Source organism: Vanessa cardui, chromosome 9 (genome assembly GCF_905220365.1).
Source record: "Vanessa cardui chromosome 9, ilVanCard2.1, whole genome shotgun sequence".
NCBI lineage: Eukaryota > Metazoa > Arthropoda > Insecta > Lepidoptera > Nymphalidae > Vanessa > Vanessa cardui.
The window spans coordinates 6,505,841-6,524,661 of NC_061131.1; the positions used below are offsets into that span (position 1 = coordinate 6,505,841).

At 32.2% G+C, this 18,821-nt stretch overlaps 1 protein-coding gene across 2 annotated transcripts in view; it reads right to left on the reverse strand.

Annotated features, from left to right (window-relative positions):
* The window catches only part of LOC124532579, a 37,496-nt gene extending 19,032 nt beyond the window's left edge, over window positions 1-18,464 (reverse strand). Inside the window, exon 1 of one of the 2 annotated variants that reach the window (XM_047107539.1) lies at window positions 17,897-18,464. In XM_047107539.1, the coding sequence (XP_046963495.1) occupies window positions 17,897-18,449 (553 nt within the window). In that variant the 5' untranslated portion in view covers window positions 18,450-18,464. Of the gene's footprint in view, window positions 1-17,759 lie in introns of both variants that reach the window. The other variant, XM_047107538.1, reaches the window with a different exon arrangement.
* Between the last annotated feature and the right edge of the window lie 357 nt (window positions 18,465-18,821).

The following is an 18,821-nucleotide window of genomic DNA, read 5'->3' on the forward strand; positions in this document are numbered from 1 at the left end:
TTATCCGAGTTTACAAATATACTCGTACGATGGCATTGGAGCGACGTTGCAACAAGGTGATTGGGTTCCGATTTTTATTTTCCGGAGATAATAGAACATTACCGAACCGTCGCCTTCGATATGTACAATATAAATAGCAATACACACGATACTAAGCAACTTCGTTCGCGTTTTATTGGGCGATCTTTTAAAATTTCATATAAAAAGAATAAGTTGGGTTGCAATCTTTATACGAGTGTATAAAAACAAAGAATACCGCTGTAGTTTTGACGAGAAATAAGATATTAATGCGTTCTTCATACTTTCATTCGACGGGATACCGACTTGCATACACTGGTAATGTAAGAGCGATGATGGAAACGGCTTATTATCATGTAAAGGAGGGTGAGGTCAGGGCGCGTTGAGTGGACTTTGACATTTCGCAACACCACACCTGAAATATTGCATAGTACGGGCCAAAAAAAAAACAAATTATATTTTCGAGCAGTATCTTTTGGAATATCATAAAACAATTTAAATAGTAAATCTCACAATCTTATTTTGTTTAATTGATTTAATTTGAGTGTATTTATAGCATACTAGCGGCCCGTCCCCACTTCGCACGGGTGGGTAGATGTTTTATATTTTTTCCTTTTATTTATTTTTTTTTTTTGTTTTTTCCGACGTGTTTAACAATTTAACAATTGAATTGTTGTAAATAAATTATATACTTAAACCTTCCTTATAAATTCTTCTGCCTATTAGTGAAATCCGCATGAAAATCCGTTCATTAGTTTTTGAGTTTTTCGCGAACGTAGATACAGACAGACACGGCCGGAGGACTTTTTTTATAATGTACAAATTAAAAAAAAAACTGTTTTATCAATTCCAGTTTACCATTATTTTATAAATAGTTCGTGTATTAATCATTACGAAATAATAAATTGAGAATACGACATTAAAGTAACCTCTAAATATATTTAAATTCTAACAGCGAGTATTTAATTTTCTTGCATCTCCCCAATTTCGTATTGTATAATACTTACGAACGCGTCTCAAACTTAGCTCGACATGAAAACTTGATAAAGTATGTACATATATATATTTATATACATGATACATATAAGAGTAGCAGAGTACCTTTGATATAGCGTGTGGACTTACAAGTTTCGAACTAATGAAGCGTTTCATGCTTTCATTGCTCTCGTGAAAGCTTTTGAGTTATTTATTGATTCATTCTTGTAGTTCGACTGGTCTGAATGTTAAGGTATATTTGACGATTGTTACGTCAGAATATACACGGTGGTAATGATTTATATCCATTTGAATTGTACATGTGTTTAAAAGTGGTTCTGTATGCGCTTTAAACGATGAATATGTTATACTATGCAGACATTGTCCTGCCTGTATGTTACGTACCAATTGTCATAGTGATCGTTGAACGGTATAGAACTTATTTGCCATTTAAGAGCGAGTTAGAGCAAAGTGTACAGTATGAAAACTTCATCCACGAACAAGTTCTTATATGGAATAGTTTTCATGGTAATCGATCAAACAGACATTGTATGCTATTCTCAAACAGATATACTTACATTCAGTTTGAATATATATTAGTAAGATTTATCGAAACTACTAATAATAAATTCAATTTTCGTGTTTATTTTAACTGGCCCATTTTCGTCAGAAAAATGAGGAGCACTGAATTATTATCTTTTTAAATAAAGGTATGTTATATATTTAACAGTAATTTGTCTCATGTATTATTGTATATTTATTATTTTATTAAATCAAAATTACGATATTGAGATTTCTTCAAATACAAACAGACTTTTTAATAAAAAATAAAACACAAAAATAGCCTTTCCATTAATGGCTATTATGGCGATCAAATTACAAGTTGATAGTACTAATAATAATTTATTTCTAAACTAATTTCGGCTTCGGAGGTTTCTCTTAACGATTGAATGATCTGCTTGGGAGATATACGTACGTATTATAGTGTGCAAGTGAGTGTAAAGGCGTGGGTTCAGGTGACTATTCCATCAATCAGATGGGCGTTGAGTTGACGAATGAATAGAGATCACGTGGAAAACCATCAATTTTACGTACGTTCCTTGGAACAGAAGCATAACTCAACCAAATCAAACACAGAGCACAGTATTTCCGAGAATATCTTATCCGAACCATTTTATAACTTCTATAAATGAATTCTATGTAAGAGGCTTATCGAATCACTTGAATTTTTATCTTCTTTATTTATGAGCTAAGAACTCCAACATTTATAAAACGTATTATATTAGCTAGATACTTGACTATCACGATAATTAGTATTATAATTAGTAGATTAAATCAGACCCCATATCATATTTTCAATTTATATATATATTAAATGTTTATTGAACTGTTAACAAATTAATATTGTATTGTTATTCATATAAAATTTTTAATTCAGATTTGATATGAATTATTAAATAAGGTGTATAAGTAGAAGTGACGAAGCTTTACTTTTGTTAGGAGTGGTTACGACAATAACCCAGGGAGTCCATTACCCAGGTTCGATCCTGTAACTTTTAACATGGCTAGCCCGTAGATCATGGCGTTATTGACGTTTGGTATTATGGTTTCATTATTTATTTATTATGATCAAAATCGGATACATGTCAGCATCTGGTGCGACGTGAAATGTCCAAGATCGATTTGATATCAACAGATTGTTATCACGTGTACTTACTTGTGGTTTACAATATGTTATTTTAGGATTTCATTTTCATTGAGAGTTCTTCGAAATGTCTTTTCGAAGAAAAATCTATCACTTTACTAATAACGATGGACTAATTTAATTCCGGGTATTAAATATTATTAAAACGTAAGCCATGAAACTGTCAAGAAATAAATTCTTAGAAAATAAAGTAATTAAAACAAAAAAAAAACAAATTATGTATCAGAACATATATTAATGCAACAAAGTGAACGTACATAAACGATTGATAGATTAAAGTAAGAGCACATAAGTATCCGACTGCTGAGCCTCTTTGCCTCTTAAGGAAAAAGCTTGCAAACTTTTCCATGGAACAATATACAATACGCGAATTTTGGTGCGAATTGGTGGATACTGCAAAATTTCGTCCGAAAAATACAAGTTCTTCATGAAGTATCTAACACATATACTATATGAAAATATTTATACATTATGTTTGTCTATACTAATCCCCCCACTCTTTTTACCTCTGTTTCTTTCCTCTTCCCTAAAGTTGCCTGCAAGAGATCCCTGTTTATTGGTATACAATACAATGAAGAATTTTTGATTTAATTTATTTCTATGAAAACTTTACTTGAAGCGATCTTCAGATTCAGTTTGACAGTTAGCTTATACTTCAGCGAAAAGGAAATCAAATTATGAACCCGTCATAATTTATTACCCGGAAAATAATAACCCATCAGGAAAAATATTTTTCAACACGTTTCGTATCATCAATCATACTGACCGCGAGCATTAAATTTGAAATTTCGCATTTGCAAAATGATTACTATATACTACAGAATCAATGAGCTATGGTTTGTAAAAATGTTGCCATGTCTGTACTATTAATATAAATGACTTTTGTATATATTTTCTCTACGTGTGTGTGTAACTGTCAAATTAAACGTTTGACAGTTACACACACACGTAAGGTCGAACAGATTTCAGTGTTTTTTTGTATATATTTGTTTGTTATTTTTGGATGTGTATTTGATCCCCAAAGAGTCGTTGGATGGTTTAAATTGTACCCAGTAGGTAGAGTTTCAAACGGGAAGAAAAAAAATCATATTTCATTGCGACGAAGGCAAAACAGGCAGCTAGTCACTTAATAAAATAAGAAATAATCTCTTCTAATGAATACCAGACATGCCTAACTAAGAATACATCAAGTACAATTTTAATGACTAAAACTTGCGTATTTCTGAAACTGAAGTTTGCAACAAAGTCTCGACTCGAACAGATTAATCTCCAACTATCTTATTAGTTTTGACCTTAAGTTACAAGAAAGCTGTTTGTGTTATGAATGTTTTTTGTTAATAAATTACCCGCTTACCGTCATTACTTAGTGGAAGGATATGTATCTTATCTAAAGGACGTGATTTCAAGGTTGTTAGGGAGTCCTGTTTCTTACGTCAATAATTCATCGTTAGTCCGGAAGGAAATCTGATAGTTACATATCCCCTCTTTCGCAATAGAATAGCATTATGGAAACATTTTCAGTGACCTTTACTTTGTACAATATGACTGGAATATTCTTTTGATAAAAATAATATTACTGATTGTTCAATTCATGTATCTTCTTACTTCTATTATTATGCCAACACTTATCTGAGCATATATTTTAACTAGTGGGCTAAATGGTGCATGAAATTCGAAAAAATATAATTTCAATTTGCTTTTGTTTGTCACGTAATATTTTTCAATTAATATTTCACTTTAATATTTAGTGTATCGGAATTTATCGTTACAAAACGAAAACTGAATATTTTACGCAATGCAAACGATATAAAGTATTAATTTATATATCCTGCTGGGATCGACACATTTCATAGTTGGAAAATGAAACAAAATTAAACGGTGGACGCATCACACACATGATTGATTGTATTTATTCCACATGGTCGACGTATCTGTAACGTAAGATGTAGAATGCAGGGCGATGTGTCGGGGCCTAGCAGGGTCAATAGGACACACCCCTTGACGTCAACACATTGTCTACACGTGGCAAGCCTTTGTGTATGGACATATCATTTTAGTTAGGGCAACAAAAGACTAAGTAATGAGGACATAATATCATAAAAATATACGGCGAAAGTCAAAGGAGATCTCGTATAACGTCCGCTTTTATTTGCAGCTTTTCTGACTTATTAAACGCTCGTGTTTGGCAGTCGCTAGTGTACAATTTATAATGAATTTACCAAAGAGATACCTAAAGTGTATGAAGTTTTATATCGTCGCTTATAATATTATATTTTAATCGAAATGTAATGATTATTTTAGTTCAGTTCAGTTTATACTATTCGGTAAATTAATCTCGTTGTAATATAAACAATAATTACTCACTGTCAATACGCAATAATCCATCACATTGAACGAAACAGGAATAACCGATTGACACAAAGTCGAAACGATGTACGCGCTCAGTCAGGGAGGGTTTCGATTCAAGCGTGAAATTAAAAAAGTTCTATATTCCAAGAGTGCGAACACGAGAGTGTAAATATGGGTTTGCTGGTGCTCAATTTTCTCGCACGAATGATTAGTATTATAAAGTTTTCAAACTTTCCAGCCGCAAATACAATGCGTCCTTGCACAGGCGCTTCATCGTTCAAAACCTATGTTCTTTTATATTATTCTAATGCGGACACGTTTATCATTTACTTCTCAAACGATTTCATTACAATTTGATGTCTATAGAGTTGTACGTTATTAAATGTTTTTCATGACCTATATTTTCGAAAGAAGCGCATCTTTTTCAAGTATCTTACGTTTTTAGTTGTATACGTACGTAATGGGAAGAATTTTTCTGGTTTTAACTTTCATTTCGTATCAGATTTAACAACCGCTCGAAATGTATATTGATCAATAGTATATTTGCTTGCTTATTTTTAATTAGATATAATATCTCTCTCATACGAAATAAATAGAAGCGTATATATAATTGTGTCATATTTTGTTAACTTATTAACAAATAAACAATTAAAATATTTTAATGATGACAACTGTAACTTATGTATGACTTTTTTTTTATTTTGAAAAATAATACGCAGTACGATTAATCAAAAGTTCAGCGTTGAGTAACGATATTGTTTGTGTCAATGAATAGCCGAGTCAACCTGTTGCTACAAAGACCACCTATCTTGGCAAAATGCCTGCTACTTTACGGCTTACATAGGCGCGATCAACATCGTAGTACGATTATTATACCGTCCAGTTAAGCCACTAAATAGTGGTATACCTATAAGGAAAGTAAGTATAATATAAATACATATCATATTGTCATGATTTTTTAAATATGCTTATATAATTTGAATTGAAATAATAATATCTAGTACGGCTTTAATTTTTAAATACGTTTTTATTTGAAATAACATTTATTAGTAAAATTATTGATTCGGTTATCGAGACTGTATTGTGGGACTCCCGGCACTTCCTCTCGTGGCGCGGTGCGGTGACTGGTACTGCCTGGCACGAGAAAAACAAAAGGCGGTGGATTTTGAACGGGCAGGGCAGAAGAAAGCACATTCGTGGATGGGCGGTCAAAAGATATAATTATATACAATCAGCGGATAAATAATATATGTATTGATTGGTAAATTAATATAGTGACATAAATTAATGTTATGATAATAGTTTTACTACAATATAGTCTAATTCATATGAATTATATAAATATTTATTTATATTTGGTATTAGAAGTAGTAGGTAATTCATTCTTCCTCTAATTTTAAGTTGTTCTATTACCTACTAGGGACATAATTATAGTAAATATCATTTTAATATCAGTGGCAGATTGAGTTCGTTTTACTTTTTGAGCATAACAAATGTTCTTATTAAATCTGATGGTTTATATTTTTGATGTTTTATTAAAAGAAGAAAAAAGTTTTTTAATTTCACATAATCGATTAATAATATTTAAAGCGGCTAAAACTGTAAAGCTCGCTTCTATATTAATATTGTTTACTGAAAACTCATCCTTAACATGCTGCATTTTCTCGTATAACTTATATCTGATATATTGGTTCAGTAGTTATTTAAGTTATGCCTTACATCATAATATGTCTCCTTATTAATTCGTATGGATAGCAATTTTAAACCGCTGGTTTCGTTCAAACGGAAGTTTTTGTTCTTGATAATTAAAAGTTAAAAAGAATAAAAGTTTAATTATAATATAAATTATAATTTTACGTTAAATCTAATTTTAATATGATTTTGATAAATTATTTACTTTATACCATTGAAAGAACACAAACATGGATTGCAGCAGTTTTTATAAATATGACTTATAATCTTACAGTAGGTGTGAAAAATCGTAGATGTAAATCTTACTTTAGCGGTCAAAAAAACATATTAAGAATGTATTTCAATAGTGTTGAAAACACTAATGTTTACTACACTAAATTAATCAATAACGATGCAAAATTTTAGACGAAAACAAAATATTCTTTTATTAATTTTCTTTGATATGTACCTATTTTCTTTGATATGTACCTATGTACATGCACTCGCCACTACACAAGAAACTTATCGCTTTAGCGTAGGATGATGCTACAAGAAGGTTTTATGTAATAGTAAAGTAAAGAAAAAAAGAGTGTTTTGTATTTTCTTCATATTTTAATTATATTATAATTCCTTTTTTATTTTTAAACATACATATAAAACTTCTTCCTCTTTTCAGTTCTATATAAGTAGGAGGATTGGCAAAATGGGCCACCTGATCACCATTGCTTATTAGGGTTGTCACTTTAAGAAACATTAATTATTCCTTATATCACCAATGTACCATCAACACAGGGAATTTAACTGGAAACCCTAAGATATTTTGTCCTTTGCGTTTGTAATTACACAGGCTTAGGCACCCTTTAAATCGGAACACAACAAGTAATAATAATAATTATAAAGTAGCTTGATGATAACAAACTGACGATATTTATTTAAAATTGTATTCAGTAATTAGTTTATTATTCATAATAATATAACAATACTAAGCATTGCTCTTTATCAATATCATATATGTTGACTGGTTTGTATCAGCCAATGCTGGCTTGCACAAAGCCTTACCACCAAATAGCTAGTATTGTTAGCTACCGTACAAGAGCCACCAAAAATCAGTTTTTACATGTTTTTAACTTCATTTTCAACCATAGTAATTATACCTTTTATGGATACTACTGTTTTGCTTATAATTTCATTAATCTTTTTATTTGTACATAATAAGTACAATGATAATTTTGAGGTAACATATATAATAATTCTCTAAGTTTAACTCTCTTGATAAAAATATCTTTTATTTAAAAAAAAATCGTGATGATGATCTATCACGTATGACCACCAACCCGAAATGGAAAAGCTTGGTGAAATAGGTAAACCTTCTCTTCAAAGGATAGAAGACAGTGCAGTAGTGTGAAATATACAAGGAAAAAATAAATCATTGCCAACCTAGCTTCGAATATTACATAACACCAATTTGGTTAAATTCAGAAGAGTCTCATTATAATTTATCATGAAATGTTGTTTGACGTCCGACTTTGCTAGTAAAATAACCAAATTGTTGAAGTTTTCCTGACCTAATTTCGACCACGTAGGCCCATCTTAAGATGGAGATATTATAGTGATAAAGTATGTGTGGCAAACTCAGTGAGAAATCAGGGGCAGAACTAACGTGCATTCCACGGCACTCACAACTTCCTAACTCCTTGTTAACTGAGTTTTTTTACTAATCTTACACGAACTTGGCATCAGTCCTAATTTGGGTCTACAGATCAAAGATCACGCGACGACTCTCATTACTTAACTGAGCATCGATATTATCTAATTATATTCAAGTAATATGGTAAACGTTGGTTGTATTATTAAATTTAGTTCAGTAAATTACAATATAAAACTAAGTTTTTTTCAATTAATACGTTTCTATTTGAACTATTGCTTGATACAATGTAAGTAAGCATATATATACATCTATATAAAGCAATCATCAATCATATTTCCTATGGTCACGCCATCACATGAGAACGACTTTTAGTGATATTAAGAGCGTTTATATTAGATGTTATATTAATTACGTTTTAAAAAAAAATGTTTTTTATTATTTAATTCAATTCAAATTGAATATTCATACCTAAACCAGGACACCGTCTACTAAGTATTATATAAATTGTGATTGCAATATATTCAAATAGGTTTATTCTGTATATTAGGTATATGTATTCATTTCAGAAAATATATTGTATCATAAACCATTTTAGTATATATTATTATTTATTTTCACCATACACTTTGTATATGAAAATAAAAATTCAATTGTAAAAGAAACCGTATAATTATGTCAGAGTTTGTATTTCATAGAAATACGAATAAAAAGAAAACACTCCAAGCATTTTCAATTGTTGCGTCCAGTTAAGGCCGGAAATTATTTTCATAAAAGCAATCAAACATCTCTAGAGACTATTTTTGTGTTTGCATGGAGTACTATTACTACAAACATATTATTTCTACAAAAATATTATTACTTCACAAACAGTTAAATTAAATCAATGATCAAGCTTTTGAACAAGAAGGTAATAAAGGTAAGGAACTATATGTATGATGTTATATCTTAATTTGTATGAATTTTTCGTCGTTACTAATATTCTTTCATCTGTACTGAAGGCCGTTTACACTATACCGCTAAGAGCATTATGTCCCTATGAAAGGAAAAAATATTATAAACTGCTTGCTTCGAACTCCCTAAGCTCTATATCTGAAATACTTTTTGCCTGGATTTCGGGTTGGAACTTGTAACTACTCAATGGATATAAAATAAGATTTCATGGTATTTTATTTCTTATTCACCGATTCTCAATATTTCATGTTTATAAAAGGATTTGACGCGTAGCTTGTGTTATTTGAATTTGTGATATGTACATACCTTTTTTTATTTAGAATTTTGTAAACTTTATATACTCGTACATTATGACAAACATGTCCGTGCCTATAATATTTGAACTACTTTTAACTCTTTTTACATGATTTTTTATGTGGTTAAAATTTATAAAAAATATAAATAACATTTTATTTTATAAAGATTATTTCCCTATCTCAAACTACTCCTACACAAAAAATCCGATCCCTATTGATGTGAAACTCTTATATTACTTTTAATTTATTATTGCAAGAGAGACATAAGACTAAATTTTACTAAATTATAGTATTGAATCAATTAATCTGCCATATAGTAATCGTTAATAAAATAAGGAAAACAAATAATGTATTATAAGCATTTAATTATAACTATTTTTATAAGATAAATTTGATGCAAGAGAAAGAAAGAAGTGGCTTGCGCTATTACATGTAATACTAGTTGGAGTATTAACAGCCCGTACGGGCGGAGAGATCATTATTAATTTATTCGATATTTAATGCATAACTCTTGATAATATCAAGAGTTAAACGTCTTATTTTAGTCGGGTTTCGCACTTATTTTATATTGCAACTGATAAGAAAAAAACGCAATAGCTTTTGATGAATAGTTTTAAGAAACTTATTATTATTTAAATAAATAAGTGATAAATCAATACGACCTTGCTCTATTCTTTAGTCTACATCGCACACGGCCCTTCAGATTTTTGACAAATGCTCATATTTATGAGTTGAATATATACTTCAAATTTTATAGGAAAGCATATATTATGTAATTAAAACGCCGTCCCCGGGGAACAAAATGATAACTTCCATTATCATCGTTTTAGTGTTTTATCATTTTTGAGATCTTTGGATACTAATACACCTGCTCAATTTTTTTCATAAATATTGTAGTGATACTTACGAAGTTACAAAATATTACACTACTATTCTACGATTATACTCATGCCTGATATTTCAAGAACAAAAATATATTGTACTATTATCTAAATGTCTTTATATCTTACTGTAGGACAAACAGACTAACAATTATTTTCTCGTGAAAACTTCTCGACTAGCTTGTGATAATAGCAGTTATCATTTTATTCTCGTGCAAAACAGTCTACGTGTTTCGTATAAGGTGTGTTTGTAATAATACTTTTGATGAAGTAGTTATAATTCATACCATGTTATATGTTAAAAGAGCCCAAAAGAAGGAATTTATTACGAGGAAAATGATATAGCTGAAGATTTCTCGGCGAACGAATCAGAGTATTAGTCGAGTCTACGTAGAACATCAAAATTATTGCAACTCAACTGTCTGTCAAGTACTGGAGGCAATTCGGATTACATAGAAAATGCAACTAAAAAATTGTAAACAATATCCAAAATTTATTTATTTTAACACAAGAAATATCATAGCATCGCTATGAGTTATATACGAAGCCAAGACAGAATGTATTCTTGACTTGACTCCAACTAAGATTTATAATATAAAAAAAAATATCAAGGAATTAAAAAAAAAAATATCAAGGAGGTGCCAATGAATAGTTTCAAAATCAAAATGAACCATCAAAGGGAAAGATTGGAATTAATGAACATGACATACGAGAGCAACAAGATTTTGAATGTATTCATCATCAACAGCTCATGTTCGTCCACTGCCGGACATAGGCCAATTGCTCGCATTTTGATCGTTCTTCGGCTACTCGTATCCAGCTCCTACCAGCCGTCTTGCATAAATCGTCACTCCACCGCGCCCGATAACGTCCTACACTACGATTGCCGAAACGTGGTCTCTACTCTAGAACACTTTTTCCCCAACGGCTATCGGTTATGTGATGATGTTTGTTCTGATGTGATTCCGCAGAGAAACGCTGAGCTGGTTTAAAGTCTTAAACTGGTGGACCAGCTTTGTCGTGACGTGAGTAAGACTACGTTTTGGCTCCGTATGTCATGACGGGTAGGAGGCCCCGGTTTAAGACTATCGTCTTAAGGCACTGTAGGATCGACGATGTAAAGATTCGACGTAACTTCCGAAACGCTGCCAAACCTAGCTGAATTCTTCTATTCACCTCGTCCTCAAGGTTGTTCTACCAAAGCCGTCCGAAGCCCAGCCTGTCCAGGGGGTCGGAATTCGACGAGACTTCGCGCAAGATTGACACCAGAGACCATAGATGTCTTCAATTTTCGAAACGTTTTTGAGTATCTCATAGTCTGAAGTTGGTACCTTTTACTATAAAAGAAAGTATCCTATTCACAACTTCACTGTATATGATGATATTAATTGTAAAGGCTTGTTAGGTATTGCTATGTTTGGCATGCTCAGATTGCGAAAAGAGGTGCTAATAAAATAGGTACTTGCTTGAGGCAATTGCTACTCCATGAGAAGAAAAGAGGCGTCTATAACATATTATTTTACTCCGATGTATGTTACGGTCAAAATAAAAACAGATTTATTTTAGTTCGATATATATTTACATTACAAAAGCTTGGATTTTATACAATGGACAGATGTTTTGAGATCGACCAAGACCAAAGTGTGGGAGATTCGATGCATTTCAATATTGAGGGTTAACTGAACTAGAATAGAATATACTCCCGATTAAATTTACTCAATTATTAGGAACACATGTATTAATGGTGGCAGATATAACGCCAAGGAAATGGGCAATCAAAGTTTAACAACCTAAGGGGCAGCCTAAAAAACTGGTAAGATGTTAAGAGAATATTGTGGACTCAAATTATGGAAGAGAGTGTCACCCATTCACAGCAATCAGTATTAAAATACAGATATGATTTAAACATAGAACCTGTGAAGAATCAGTATGAAACGAGATACCCGGCAGATAGTGAGTCCAAACCCCAGCGATATGACGGAGTTGCCAGTGCTATACATATGTATACTAAACTTTTTCCAGTAAGCAAGGCTATGTATGACGGTTTTGTGTGCGTTTCCAAGTCAGGACATATCTCAAGCATTATCACGCTCTTAACAAGTTTCTAACTCATCAGGGTAACTCTGGAAGCAATGCTGATGACGAGGAAGAAGATCATGATCATGATCTTATAGTGACGCATCTTAATCTATGCTGTCAATTATTACGTAACAAGTTGTTATGTAATAATTGATCAAGATGCTTCGAGTACTGAGATTCCAGATACTATTGATTTTTAATTGTTATGGACCACGATCGTGGTCTTAGGGAGTGGACGTATTAGGACAGGAAGTCGCTTAAGTATTACATAGATAAGACTTGGTATTACATGGATCTCACAACTTTTTACCGCAGAACAACTGAGTTGCGAGACTTGGTTTTTTTGACAAGTATTGCTTTTGATGGGATTACTTATTTACTCGATTTTAAGAAGGATTAAATATTGGACGTTTTGTTGTATTTCCTTGGTTTAATTTTGTTTTAGTAAAAAGGTATCATGAGAAAAGCAAAACTAAACGTGATAACCATATCAAAATTTTACAAGAAAAATCGATTACAGTCATTAAACATAAAATGGTAAATGAATATTTACGAAAACAAAATGATATTATGGTATTATCATTTGCGTTTGGACTCTTGAAACCCTAACAATAAAATGATATAGCTGTTGTACAATATTTGACTTTGGATAGGAAATACTGTGAATAAAATGATAACGGGCATTAGGCAACACAGGTGATGATTAATTTTGGGTAACTTCTTATTTTTTAAATATCTCCGTTTCAACATAGGTTACAGGTTCTTCTCGTTATTAACTTATAGCTTATAAAAATCTAATTTTCTATAAACTTTAAATCACGCTTCTATGTCCAGTATTTAAAAAGTTATTGACGAAAACATGTTTTTTAATTCTCCTGAAAATTTACGTTTTGTTAGTTATCTTTTTATTCCCCGGGGACGGCGAAAATATTTATTAAAACGGACGGGACAGAAAAACAATTTCACATACTGTTACTAACCAGAATAAACTGTTAATAACGTGTGTTTTTTAAATAGTCTATCGAATGAGGTGAGAAGACGACGAATGTTTATATTTCTTCGAAATGGTCTACCAAGAGAGTATCTTTACAGATTTTCTTTGAAAATAATTTTTAAAAAATCATTACTTTATTTTTAGCATCTGCTTAGCATTTGAAACAACTATTGCATAAAACTATAATGAACGATTAAATGTATGTTTTAATATATTTTGAATAAGATATTATTGATACAAGGTCTTAATGCAAACCGCTAGCAGGAAATAGAGAAATTTTATGCAAATATTTGTCGATTACGTTAAAAAGTTTATCCAAGCCATATTATATCTCCCAAAAGACTGCGGCATTACTAAAATACAGCCTGAGATTTTTTGAATTATTACAAATTTTATGTAACTACTACGTTACTATGTGTTTATAAAAACGCTTATATAAATTGTTACAGTACTTCATTGTATATGGAAAGTGATTAAAATTTTGTTTACCAGTTAATATTCGTATTCAAGTATTCTTAACTACATACCCTATAACTACATTATTACACATTCTAAAATGTTAGTAGATTAATTATTTCCGATTAGCGTTGAACCAAAAGTTTGTCTTCGTTTTCGACCGAAGGTTGAGGGTAGAGCCGATCTATCGGTTTCAGCTTTACTCGACCAAAAATAGATCTTCGGTCAGGGAACATTTTTGAGCCAATTATTTTTTTACGTCAAATAAAAATACGAGGGAAAATTAGAATTGCACGTAAAGATATTTATGAAGGGCATAAAGAACTGACCACATCCGCAACTGTTTTGCTAGTATATACACTGTAGATATATGTCATAATGGATATTACGAATACAAGTCCATTATAAATAGCACCTTGAGCTTGTGAAATAACTTAAAAAAAAAACTATTCATTTATATAATTATTTAATATACTGTACCACTCGCTTCGAAGGGATGGTTAATCTATTTGACTGGTTTCTAGGAAACAACTCAGATTATTGATTCAGAGTTACTTATTAAAGGCACTATTTGTACAAACCGACGAAACGCTATATTGAGCAATGACAGGGTGGAATGACGTCACGCGTTAATAAACATTAAGTTACATGATGAGTTATTTGTTGTCTGAGTTATTATTCTGCACTTTAATTTACTTGCTATTATTTTCAACGCACAATATGAAGCGACCCATATTTATGTGAGGAGCATTGAAATGAGGAGACACTTTTTGTAATGTAAATAAAAACCAATAAATATAAAACAAAAACGTCATAAGTTTTAGAGAAGGGTACGGTATATAATATCATATTAAATAATTGTATAATATTATTATCATACGAGTATCAGAGCATCAAAATTTCATGTAAATTTTCTCTATTGACAAGACCTTCCATGTTTCTTTTTTGTATTTAACAAAAGGCTACGTAGATTATGGTGGATTTGTATCTAAGTATAATGGGGGCTTACATTTCTAAAGCTCGATATATAAAACTCTCGATATTAATGGATCATTTTTGATCTCCGTAATCGAATCGAATACAAGCACGTAAAGTGGAAATTGCGAAACATCACATTATGATTTGATGTTATAATTAATGGTTTCGGTATTGGAAAATACCAAGGATCACAAAGGAACTGCTATCGGTGAAAGACAGACTCACTCACGTGTGACGTCATCACGAACTGAGCTAATCCAGACATTTTCTTTAACAGCGAGGCAGTTTAGGTATTTACTAGTAATGCATATATATGATATAATTATTGTTCATGCTTACATCTCGATTAAACAATATAAGTACTGTAAAATGACGGGGCAAAATGCATTTTAAATCTTAATTAAATAAGGTTCATTTTGATAATAACTGCCCTCTCAGCTACAATTGTATTTATAGACGATGTTCTTATTTAAAATGCTGTTATAAGTATACAAATGTTTTAATCAATCATAATAATCCCGCGCCAAGCTTTTCTACCGTCTGTAACAAGCTAGTATTCACCCAGCAGGAATGTTATAAATGGAAAACGCTTAAAATTGTGTTATTTATTATGATATGGACTAATGTTTCGTAATAACTATTTCTAGACATTTTTTAAAAGCTATTGCTGTGTTTAAATACTGATAAAAAGTCTTATGTAAAAGAGGATGCAGAATTAAACTAAATTTTAAATAAGTACATTATAGAGATTATAATTGATTGTCTTAAATTGTTTTATAGAAGCACATTAAATTACATTTAAGAGAAATGTAATGAAACTTTTATACAAAGCACGATATATAATTAAAAATAATTGAAGCGAACATGTCGGCAAAAGATCTTACTCCTCGAAAATTATTATTCAAAGGGCTAATTTTGTTCTTACTCTATGAATATCAAATAACAACAGGAGATTAAACAGGCTCGTGTGCTCGCGATATACTAAGTAAGCGCTTTCGGAGTATTGTCAAAGGTTTTATTAACGATTTTAATTTAATATTAGGCGACGTGTAACCGGAATCGTATTAAAATTGTATTCAGTGTGATTTGAAAGTTAAATGAACATTACTTATGTCGATAATGCTAATATTTTATCAATTCGACTGATATAATATATATGCAAATCAAATTATTTAAATTTTTTTATTATTATTAGAGTATTACTTATGTGTAATTTATATCTAAATTAGTACATTTAACGTTATTTAAAAGCTGTGCATGAATGAGATTAATGTAATAATTACTTTCACCACTTTTATCAAAATAAATAATTGTTGTACGTACACAAAGTTTATTAAATAATATTGAGCACTATTATATGACATTTTTAAAATCGATGAATACATTTTTGAACTATTCAAAACTCATTGGATGCTGAAATAAATGTTCAAACTAGTCCATATTTGCACGTAAACCATTTCCCGACATACTTTCTATGATTTTTAGGTCAGTGCTTTAATCGGACAGATTATGGACAGATTACTAGTTTTCAGACATAGACATGACACTTGAGACGTGGTCCATGAAGTAACTAGCAGGTATAGACGAAGATGAAGAGTAAAGATGAAAGTACGTATACGCTTATGACCTACATTAGAAAGATTTAGGATTCGATATGATCTTCTAAGACCTCATAAGTAGGCAATGAAAAAAAAACGGTGCACCGTTTACACATTCTAAATAAAATCATAGAGCAATAATGAATTTTATTATTAATATTTTATTCACAAAATAAACGAAAGGTTTTATGTTTAATTTACTTTGAAAAAATAATAATAGGCTAGTGAATAATAACAGAATACGTATTGGAAACATTTTGCAGTTTGCATTTTTTCACTATCTATAATATATTATATATTTTCATTTTGTTATTGTGATCAAATTCCTTTAATAATGCTCACGTTTTATTTCGAAATAGTTAAATATTGTAAACAAAAATAGTATTTTAAATATATTTGGATGAATACGATTTTAGCTTGACCTGTATGTAATATACGTAAACAACAATTCACCATCTTCAAGACGCCTGATTAACTTGAAAATTATCACACTAATGACGGATGACAAAACAATAATTTTAGTTATTATATATATACCCCGCCTACGGTGATAAAGAATTATAAGGCTAGAGGCATGTTTCCTACGTACCGTCCTCCTAATATTGGTACATGCTTTCGATTCACGTAGTTTTTTAACCAAATATTCCTTCTTTTAAAACGAAAGTATAGATTGTACAATTGTCCTACTTAGGTATAAAATATATACGAAATCTTAAAATCTAAATCTAGTATCTTAGTAGAGTTAGTATCTACTTCAATGAGAAGAAAATATACTTCAGTACGAGTAACTTTCACTTCATTTCACATTTATAATTATCGTTGTAAGAAATATACACACACTTTTTAGTAAAAAATAAATTGTTTCCGTATTAACACTTTTTGTTATAAGTAAATAATTGATTAATATATTTTAATAATATTACGGACACGTCACATCTATCACACACTAATCATGCAGAAGGGGGTTGCGAACGTGCGAGCGTGTAAGATTTTTGTGCATCGACTTAGATTTTTGACAGAGCCTTAACGATCTTGTGTTCAGCCAAAAAAAAATCACGGTCATCATGTATAATTTTATTTTAATGAACAGAATAGATCGCTAGACTTTAGTCAAGGAAGAATTAAGAATTTGCTACGTATGTAGTGTATATGTAATATACCGCAAATGATGGCGGTGAGCACACGATTGAAGATCGACGGTAGCACGATGACGTTCGCAGCCCCTGGTACTCGGGGTCGGAGACAGTCGCATGCGAAGCGGGAAGGGCGACGGTGGGGCAACATGAACGGGGCTCACTGAGAGGATGGTGCGGCGGCACGGAGAACGTGTAGTACTTGGCTGTTTGGTTGTGTGCGCGAAGCACTGAGCTGTGAGTCAGTGTCACCACCACCACGAGGACAGAAGCCAGCGCCAGCGCGAAGAAGGAAGCGGCGACGGCGGCCACCACGCGTCGTCGCCGAGCCTCCTTGCCGGCATCCTCGGGTGGAACCTCCGGCTCGGGAGCTGGAGGAGGCGGCTCTGGGGACCGGCTTCGGACGCTGGGACCACGACTGTTGGGAAGTTCCAAGGTATGGCGACGCGAACGACGTGCTCGTTCGCATTCCGCAGCCGAGGAGTGGTGACGTCTGAGGCGATGTGGAGCACCTGGCGCTGCTCGACACGAAGCCGATCTCAGCGTGCGCACTGGCACCATTAAATCATCGCTAGCTACACGCGGCACTCGACCCGAGTGAACGGAACGAAAGGAGTGATCCCGCGCAGACCCACTTGGAAAAGCGAGATCGACAGAAGCGCGGGAAGAATGTCTAGAAAAGCGATCGCGATCGCGATGGTCCACACGCACCGACATGTTGCGAGCGGAGCGCGCGGCAGCAGCCGCTCGAGTGACGCGAGGCCCTCCCCGCGTAGCCACGGGACGCCGAGCCGCCGTGCCGCCTTGCCGCCTTGCCGCGCAATCATATTTACACTTGTCCCCGATGGCATAGAGAACGCTTAAATATTTTCGCCAAAGAAAGCGTTTTCAAAATAAGGATTTCGATGTTAGGTATTAAAAGATTTCAAATTTAAACTTTGAAATGTCTATTTGTATATAACAATGACATTGATATAAATCAACAAAACAAAATATTTTGCAAATATACTTCCTTAGATGAATTTGTTGATAGCCGAATTCGTATAACAAATGTCTAATAATAACTGTTCCCATTGCATGAAACGATGT